Source organism: Pararge aegeria, chromosome 14, assembly GCF_905163445.1.
Source record: "Pararge aegeria chromosome 14, ilParAegt1.1, whole genome shotgun sequence".
NCBI lineage: Eukaryota > Metazoa > Arthropoda > Insecta > Lepidoptera > Nymphalidae > Pararge > Pararge aegeria.
In genome coordinates, this window is record NC_053193.1 from 9758563 (window position 1) to 9768783 (window position 10221).

The window sequence follows — 10221 nt, forward strand, 5'->3', positions numbered from 1 at the left end:
GCTCGAATTCGTCCACACTTCTTCAGGTAGCTCATTAGACAGAACTGGATGCGCGACTCTAACCCGATTCAAATAAGATCCAGTTTTAGTCCACTACAAGTAAGCCCTTGACTGCAATCTCACCTGGAAGTAAGTGATGATACAGTCTAAAATGTTAGCGGGCTGAACTGGTAGGGATCATGGTAGTCATACCCCGAATCGGTTTCTACGCGACAGCGCACCGGAACGCTAAATCGCTTAGCGGCACGTTTTGTCGGTAGGGTAGAAACTAGCCACGGCCAAAGCCTCTCAGCAGACCAGACCACAGAAAATATGCCGGGAATCGAACTCCTACTTAAATTCGAAAATGTTGCGCACTTAACTTACATTTAATTCATTTTGTACATTTTAGTGATAAAGAACGGGACTTGAGGCTTATAACATGATGCCTGAGGCATGAGGATGAACAAAGCCAATTTCTGTTTGTAATTTTAACATTCATTTCTCTATCTCAAAAGATAGAAAAATGAATGTAAAATGTAAATAGTTTGTTGGAAAAGAGCAACTGCTGAGTTTCTTGCCGGCTTCGTCTCTGTAGAATCTGCCTTCTGAACTGGTGGTAGAGTCACTACAAACAGACAGACTTGACGATTAGGCCTACTTGAAATAAATGAATTTTTAATTTTGAATAACAAAATCCGTGACACAAGACCTAATAGGTTCTCGTCTTACCCGGGACTCACCCGATCCCAGGGCATAAGAATCTACTAACAAGCATGCTGGCCAGGCATAACGCATAGTAGCGTTTACAGCATAGCTTAGGAAAACGATACATCAAGCAAATTCCGCACATATGCCACACCACAGTTGATGTACCAAGATAGGAAATTTACTAAAAACTTGTTGTGTGTGTTTGTCTGTATTTGTTAATTGTCAGTTGTCACCAGTCTAGGATTCCGGTAACTTAGTGTGAATCAACACAAAAACTTATTAATATGTGTGAACTGTATTATTTTATTTCTATTATTTTATTTAATAATTTATTAAAATATGCATAGTTGTGATGTACACAACGATCTACTGTGACATTCATCAACGAATAATCAAACAATCGATAAACTTTGCGTGGCATTTACGCAATGTTTTTTATGGCCTAGCTTGCCAAAGTTTTATGGAAATTTAAATGGTTTTGGAACACAAGGATGTTGTCTTCTTTTACTGCAAGTAATCGTCCAGAGCAAACGAACAAAGATAATTAATTCTTTATCAGAAGAATAGTTTAAGAACATATAGATGATGTTGCCCAGCATGCATTGATATGCTTTATTTATAAGATTTCACAGATTAACACACAAGACTTACCGAAACTTCGTCGTAATTGAATGAATGGTGTAGGAAAGCATAGAAGTCGAACAAACAAACAAACAGATATTAATCTGTATATACATATTAACATATAATAATATTTACAAGACCAGTTACCTGGGATGACATGGGATCCCTGCGTTCATCTATGGTTGGTGTGCTCGCGCGTTGTTCTTCTATTCTCGGTATCTAGGTCAAAATAAAAAATGGAAATTACAACTATATAGTTTATGTAAGTGTTGTTATTATATATTTTAGTTTGTTTTTTATATTTATTTATTATGTACTTTTGATCTATTTGTGTACACTAGTTTATGTATTAGTAAATAAGTAACTAATAAATTTGTACCACCAGCAGTCTATTCTCCTCTTCTCTTTTTTCCTAATTCAAAGGTTGCCTGGCAGAGATCTAGAGGCTATTAAGCGATGAGGCCGCCTTTTGTATTCTACTTCTTTCTTTATGTTTCTGTTTTTATTATATTTTGTATATGTTAATGTTGTTGTATACAAATAAAGAGTTTAATACTAAAATTACAACCATCACACGTACACAATTTAAAGAGCAGAACTCTAGCTGTTACCTATCACCGTCTTTATCGTCAACCCATATGAGAGCACATTAGAGCCCTGTGTACTGCAGTTCAACAAAAAATATTGTATTATTCTGTCAATGATTGAACCATTGAGCTCTATACTTCTAGTATTGCTAAGGGCATAATTATTCAATGTAATGAAAGTCTAGGCTTACATTAATGGGAGGTGTGTCCAATCCAGGTGGCTTTAACCCAGGCGGAGGACCTAAAACAATAAGAAAAACATTGCGAATTATTGAGAAATTTGATACCACAGTATAAGCCTTTCGACAGTGGTGGTGTGAGTGCATGCTGATAACAAATGTTGTGAATTAGTTTATAAGTAGAATAACATTTGCCCATCACCGCTTCGAAACATATTTGTACAATCTAGCACTCCATTTGAAACTACTACGCAATGAAGAAAATCGACAACTAACTCAGATACGCACAAAATACAATATTGCACAACACAATTTGGTGAATGCAATATGACAACGAGACCGTTCAGGGTCTTTCGTATTAAACACCTCGGCGCATAAACCGATATTACGGAGCGTTCTACAAATCATAATGAAACTATACAAGAATACACAAGCAAATTATTCGACATAGACACTGAATGGCATGCAAAGCTGTGTAGCGGTCGCAATGAGTACCGTAGCGCAGCGCACGATGCAAGCTCGCGCGTCTGTCGCGGTGGTGCGGCGGAGGGCCGTGGGAGCCGTGCGGGCCGTGGGACGGCGGATGGCCGTAGTGTCCGTGCGGCCCGTGCGGCGCTTGGTGCGAGTGCGCCGGGGGCACGGTGACGGTGATGTTGTCGTCGGCCGAGCCGTCCGAGTCGTCCCCCCTGCCGCCGCGGCCCTCGCGACTGTCGCGACCACCCGCATCTACCACAGGCCATGTACAATACCATTCAATACAATGCCATTCATTCAGTTAACGCATCTGTGTTCCATCTACGCTACTCAATAAATAAGGAATATTAAGTCACGGCCCTAAGATACTATAGTCACATCGCGTGCCAATTTTCAATGAAAGCTCCATAGTGAGTACATAATAAAGTGTTATCACCGACTCAAGTGTTTGGCTTGTGGAATTTTAAGTGTTATTTTGTTAATGGCGTGTTATAAAAATCAATTTGCAACAACGGAATACACTAACGCAAGTCGCCATTTTAGTATCCACTTCATTCTTAGGTAAGCACGTTTTTATTGGTAGTTATAACGGGTTCTCTACTTCCTCAATTATTTTCACTACTATGTTATTGAGTAACCGCTTTCACCTTACCAAAAGTCAGGGTAGTCGGTTTCGTTTTAACGAATGCATAAAACCGATTTTTCAAACGTTTACACGTTCTCAAAGAAGCGCATGCACGCGAGCACTGCCCGCTTCTAGGTGCGAAATCATACACGATCGGTCATTCAACCCAATCAACGCTTACAAAAAGAAGCCACTCATTTTTTTTATTTAGGGTATTGGATATTATTCCCTGATTTTGACCTGATACTTCTCGAAAGAAAACATTACCATTATTTTTCTCAAAATGTAACTGTTATGTCAAAAAATACCGATTTTCAAACCCTGACAATTAAACAACTTGTGAAATTGGTTCGAATCATAAGTTGCAAAATGTTACGCTTCTGCCAAAAAAATTGTTATGTTGTTTAAAGTTAGAACATACAGCATTAAATCCATTGCTGAGATTTGATATAAAGATGATGAGTACTAACCATTATTTGATGGTCCTGCCTGAACAGGCCCATTCATAGGTAGAACCAGCCCAGCAGGTGGAGGTTCTGAAAGGAAAAATAAATGATTGTACAAACTTAAAATAGTAGTAAAAAATACCATTAAGAATTATATTATTAACATTTAATTATATATTAACTATCAGGGCAAAGTATTTAAGGGAGGCAAAGGGGTTTATTAACTTTGATTAAAGGTCCCTCACTAACAAATTTACTAGTTTGATTACTCTAAGGTTAAAATATTCATAGTAAATGTACTAATAATTAGCTCACCCATAATTGGAGGGCCTGCGGATGGCCTGTGCGGAGCTCGACGACTATATCCAGTCTGATTCCGGAATGCTGATACAGAGTTTCGAAGAAACCTGTAAAAGGAAAACCAGTTACAACATCATATTAAGCAGTTAAAATTATTAACAATTCTATATAATAAACATAAAAAAATAAATGTGGCTGCTTCTTTACTGTTCACTGAGCGTCATTAATTAGTTTTAAAGATATTTTATTACTTTATTTATGATAGACCATAGACCATATGAAATGCCAGTGAGTTTGAAGAGCACATGATTTTATAAAATCGTATTTTTAAGTGAAAAATTAATTTTACCGGTTTGGTATAAGAGTTGTTGGTGCTATTTCTTTCTCGCGACAATCTGGACATTCATGGTCCTCTGACTCCAATAAAGCTCCTCTTATACCTGTAGAAATAATTATACAATAAAATATCTATATAATAATGTTCAGAAATAATTTACAATTTATTCATTTATAAATTGTTTATCAAGTTTTAATCAGAATCAGATGTATTGAACAGAATGCTGTTTTCAAATCACACGTAATAAATTATAGCTTTGTTAGCTGTTTGGAGGCCGCCCTTTTAAAGTATCAGTAATAGGCGATAGGTAGATAGAAGATAAAATGACTTTCATCCTACTGTGGCTTAGATTAATCTATATAGGATTTTTTTGTGGAAAAACGTGCTGTGCTTGTATTAATAAAAACTAATATTACAAACAGTACTAGAAAAATACTTACATTCATCACAAAATGAATTTCCGCAACAGGGGATCATCACAGCATCAGTAAGTAAATCTCGACACAGGCTACATATCAATTCATCAGGGATTGTAGGCTCCGGAGCAACCGGCGCGTTTGTAGGCGTGTCCGCTCCGCCAGCACTTTCTGAAGCCAAGTAGGCTTCACTAGGTAATGAGATAAATAAAAATTAATACAGATGAAAATTTTCTGTAGCATTTATTTGGTTTTGACGTGACAACGTCTTATAAATTGGTTTGCCGGGTGACACTTCAAGAAACTGCGTTACGCTCCGCTCACGTTATGCGCTCACAATGAGAGCGAGTGAGAGGCACGCGTCCCTTCCACTCGGGCATGGTTAGCCCGCCTAAGAGCGAGAGAGACAGACATAAAAAGTGAAAGGCACGCGTCCCTTTGTAGTAAACGCTGTTTCATTGTACGCAAATGTATTGCAAGTTATTGTATGTATATTTGTATATAAATACGTATGTATGTGTAAAGGTAAAAATAAAATTTTGTTAATATGAAATTCAGTGCGAGATTCTTTGTATAAATTAATGTTTTAAATATAATTCTTTGTATAAATAAATGTTTTAAATTGTTACTATTATTTCATCCTTCTTCCTACTATACGAATGAATATTCACATTAAAATTATTTTACCACTCAAAGTCGTTGTCACGTAAAACTTTCGCCCGTATACCGACTTTACAGGCAACCAATTTTTTTTACTTTGTTTGGTATTAGGCACATAAAGATGTATTTATTAAATGCTTTACATTTTAGGATTCAGTTTTGTATTTTATGCAATCATCAAAACGTTTTTAAGGTCACCTTTGTCTTATTGGAATATGTACATTGTACACATTTTTTTCAGATGACTTTTGCAGAATTCTTTGAAAATCTATTTTGAAAATTGAACCTTGCTGCATAAAAAGATGAATCCACCACATTGAAAGACTGCATTGCGCAAGTGTAGTTGAGTTCTAAGTATGTTTTTTACCCACTGCACACTTAAGTAAATCAATATCAGCCTAAAACCATCCATCTTCTGGACACAAGCCTCTTCTCTCATAAGAGATAGGCTTAAGAGCATAGACCCACACTGCTCTAATGCAGTTTAGTGAACTTGAAATATTGTTATCACCTGTTAGTGATAATTACAAGATGGACAGCTTAACATGCTCTAAAAGGTAAACACTCTGGGCTAGGACATATATCTTTAATATAATCCCAATTATGGCCAACCCAGGAATGGAACCCAAGACCTTGTGTTCATGCCAGTAAATGAATGCTAATGTAAGTAAATAAAGGCACCAAATGTGAGTAGCTTTGTTTATAAATTAACCCTTAAAAAAAATTCTAATATGTAACTCACTGGTCAACTGCTGGAACAGCAAAGGTACCGCTTGGTGTCATCATGGCTCCTGGTGCTTTTGGACCATCAACTGGTACCATAAAACTACGAGGTATACCAGTACTTCTTCTTATCTCTATTGGATCACCCTAAAAAGATTTAAAAATTTTAAGTGACCATCAGAAATTGAAAATTTAAAAAAAAGTATTAGTCCCTTAATTGACTTTAGTAAATAAATGCCTCTTAATAGCTCATGTATTTATTTAAGAAACAAATAATTCAAACACATTTGTTAAAATTTTTGTATGTCTTAGTCTGCAAGTCTGTATCGATTTAAACAGAATTTTGGCACGCAAGTCAAGACAACCCATTTTGACAGTTTTTTTTTTTGAGAACATTTGAAAGAGGTTCTTTACTACATGCATATTGAGGGATAATACATAAATTCTGCACATAATGACTTTGCTTTTTTTTTTTCAAGTAATTAGTAAGCAATATTATACAAATGATTATTACTGAATTTGCAATTGGACAATCTTTTATCCAATGTCCACGCTTTTGACACTTATAACAAATGTAATTAGAAGGAACAATTCCTCTTTGATTCTGTCCTCTAATTTTTTGATAGCTGAAACAAATTAAATTAAAGAGTAAATTAAAATACACAAAATGTAATACTTTATAATAGAACAAAAGCCTGATAAAATATTAAATAAAAAAGAGAAACATGCCATGCTTGTTTGAAACATAATTTAAAAATGTCTAAAACATAAAATCATGGTAATATTTGTTACTATTAAACATTTTAAAATAAAATCAATGATATTGTTTGTCATCTATTTCAGTAATTCAAAATCCTAAACTAGAAGTTTATATTTTTAAATATTTAAAAAAAAAAAATTAAGAAGATAAAAGATATCTGAATTATTTTGCTGAAAACTGAAATCTGAAATCCATTCAGCATGTTATAAGATTAGCATTAGTTTTATTTAAAACAAACAGAGAAAGCATTTTTAAACACTGTGAAGTAATAGGTTAACTTCTTCGTCTGATCGAGAAAAAACTGTCCTGATCGTTTAAAAAAAAATGTACAATTCCCTTTCTGCTCCTGGGACATTTTAAATTCCCTAAATTACTAAATCTTGGGACTGGGATGCCAGCCTAAGATTTCCTAGATGCATGGATGGCCAGAATGCAAAGTGAAGAAGAACTTCAATTGATGTAATGATAATTTAGTAATATATAACTTGGTGTGCAAGCCTTGTAAACATATCTTACTTGCTAGGATCGTAATCAAATGTGGACTGTGATATCATAGCATTTATTTTATCCTGCTCGCTACCTTCCATGCGAGAAAGATCAGCCAATCCTTTGTTAACGGTAACATCTTTATGGACTGACTGACTATTACTTGAGCCCTCCCACTGTTTCTTTGGTTGCTGCGAAAGTGGCACTCGTGCAACTAGTAGTGAAGTGTTTTTTGGTATCAATGTGTTGTCATCTACATACACTGCAAGATAAATACAATTGGACATATTAATTTTATATATTCCAATAATATAAATATCCCTTTTTAAAATTAAATAAAGATATGGCTTTTACAATAATTTTATTACTAGATGTGTGGTAGGTGGTACAATATCTATATTAATAATACACATAATATATTTATTTGTGGGGATGAGTATATGCTTTTATAACATGATACCAAAGGTAATATATTAGGTCTACCTTTACCTAAGTTTGAACAATAACACATTTAACCAATCATAATTATTAATTTATTGATGAATTCCTTAACAAGGCTGCTTGGAAGCAGACCACTCCGCTGTCATATCTCACAAAACAGAAAAATTCTAAAGATTGTTAAACTATAAAATGATGTTGGAAAAGAGCAATTTGCTGAGTTTCTTGCAGGCTCTTCTCAGTGGAATCTGCCTTTCGAACCGGTGGTAGAGTCTCCACAAACTTGACATTTCAAAAGTGCTTATAAATAAATGAATTTTGATCTTTTGTTTTTTAAAGAGAATACATATTATATTATAAACATGGCTAAAAATAGTCAGTAAATTTGGTTTTCAGTAGTAAACATCTGAAGAGTATCTTTGTAGGCTTTGTAGTACTGAGAAGCATTTGATGCAAAACACTATACCCACAAAGCCAATTATTTATACTTTGAAATTTTACCCCTAACAGTTAAACAAGCCAGTTATTTTGAAATTTAAGTTATATAAGTAATGAAATCATCATCAGATCAACCTGTTTCTAACCCACTACAGGGCATTGGGATCATCCCTCCTACAATGAGAAGTGTTAAGGATGTAGTCCACCAAACTGGCCCAGTGCAGATTGGTGGGCTCCACATACCTTTGAGCAAATTATTGAGAACTCTCAGGCATACAGATTTCCTCACAATGTTTTCCTTTGCAAGTAATATTTTTATTGCTTAAAACGCACATAACTTAGAAAAGTTAAGAGGTTCATGTTGGGATACACCTCAAATGTGAAACTAAAACCCCAAAATGGAAACCAAAGCCAAAACCACTAAGCTATCACTGCTTCTTAAATAATGTAAACCCGATTTATTTATTGAGGCATTCCTTTAGGCAAGTAGCTATGGCGGTATATCCAGACCATTCAAACACACTATTGTAATGGCATACAGTAGAGATCTGCCTGAGTAGGCAGGCCATTGACTGTTTAGTTTTATTTTGTCATCATGATTCCACATCCTGGTGATGCCTTAATTCTATTAGCTTTGTGTGATCATTTTGATGACAATAATAGATAAGTCAAAAATAGGCCTACTTATTAAGACATATATTCTGTGGATTGCAACATTGTGCCCACCCATCATAGAGTTCTTCATACCAAACCTCCATTGATATGACTGTAACCGCTGTTGCCTCAGTGTGGGGAACCACTACTTGAGCAATTGTGCAATGAGATCAAATGCTGGTAATTTCTGATATTAGCACACCCATCTTACATTTTTCGGTTTATAATATTACTAGAAGTTTACTCTTCTTTCAGCTTAATATTATTACTTTAGATTAGAAAAATGTAGGTAAATACAGAATTATTTTAATACTTTTGTATGAAAATGCTATATTAAACTGAGAAGAACTGCTAAGTTTAAGACATAAAATTAACATATTTCTAACACGCTTCAAGTTTTAAATTATTGATGCTGTGGTATTTGTAGGCAGACTCAAATTGGCTTTGTTCATAAACTAAATAAAGCAAAAGATGTAATATTTAAAATTTTAATGAACCAACCTTCTTTTGTTTGCGCATTTGTTATTTGAAGATCAAAATCAGAAGTCTTCCCTATCCGCTTCTGCTGCGAAATAGCAGCTTTTAAATCACCTACAGAAATATGGAGTCCATCGAATGTGACAGTATCATAATCCAATGCGCTTTTAAATTTATAGTGCACAGACATTTCAGTAAAGGACAATATATTTTATGTAACATGACAAAATTATGTTAACGTGTATAATATCAATCTCGGCTTTACTCGCTGATTTGGAGCTTGCAAGCTATGCACTGAACAAGTTTACAATCCAATCAGTTGATAACCAGCATTCTTATGTATTTAAGCTTTATAAACTAGAATATAGGACTAAATTAAAAAGCACTGCAATATTTCTAGCAAATTATACTCATGAATTATCTAAAATAACTTCATTTATTTATAACCCAACTAAATGCAACACCGCCATTTTAAAAATTTCAACATAGACTGTACATCAACTAATAGACTGTAGACAACACTTACACTAAACACTGAAGTCGAAACAGAGATCCAGTTGCTAGTTGGTAGATTCGTATCCAATGTTTGTATTATCTTGGTCTTTGACATAGGCGCACATAAAGATCATGGACTAAAATATATTAACAGTCCTCCCGTTCACTCTTAAGGTTATGTTTTTCGAGACAAAAAGAGATAAAGCTATACTTAAAACTCGAACATTATTTTATGGCTTACTTGCACCATATTTTCCTAAATATTTGCATATAGTATTGTTATTATTTAAGTTTCATCCCTACATTTGTATCGCAATAGTATGAAGATTGATTATATTTTATAAACGTACCTCAGAACAAAAACTAGCGCCTAACCTAAAGATTCTATGAGAATGAGAACACAAACAGACCT

General features: G+C 34.6%; 1 protein-coding gene across 2 annotated transcripts in view; it reads right to left on the reverse strand.

The window, feature by feature from the left end:
* The window catches only part of LOC120629586 (E3 ubiquitin-protein ligase RBBP6), a 33529-nt gene extending 23739 nt beyond the window's left edge, over window positions 1–9790 (reverse strand). Inside the window, exons 1-11 of one of the 2 annotated variants that reach the window (XM_039898557.1) lie at window positions 9339–9790; window positions 7338–7569; window positions 6576–6687; window positions 6081–6208; window positions 4703–4869; window positions 4275–4365; window positions 3941–4032; window positions 3650–3715; window positions 2576–2806; window positions 2093–2142; window positions 1462–1533 (exon numbers count right to left, since the gene is read on the reverse strand). In XM_039898557.1, the coding sequence (XP_039754491.1) occupies window positions 1462–1533; window positions 2093–2142; window positions 2576–2806; window positions 3650–3715; window positions 3941–4032; window positions 4275–4365; window positions 4703–4869; window positions 6081–6208; window positions 6576–6687; window positions 7338–7569; window positions 9339–9504 (1407 nt within the window). In that variant the 5' untranslated portion in view covers window positions 9505–9790. The remainder of the gene's footprint in view (window positions 1–1461; window positions 1534–2092; window positions 2143–2575; window positions 2807–3649; window positions 3716–3940; window positions 4033–4274; window positions 4366–4702; window positions 4870–6080; window positions 6209–6575; window positions 6688–7337; window positions 7570–9338) is intronic. The other variant, XM_039898558.1, reaches the window with a different exon arrangement.
* Window positions 9791–10221: the final 431 nt, after the last annotated feature.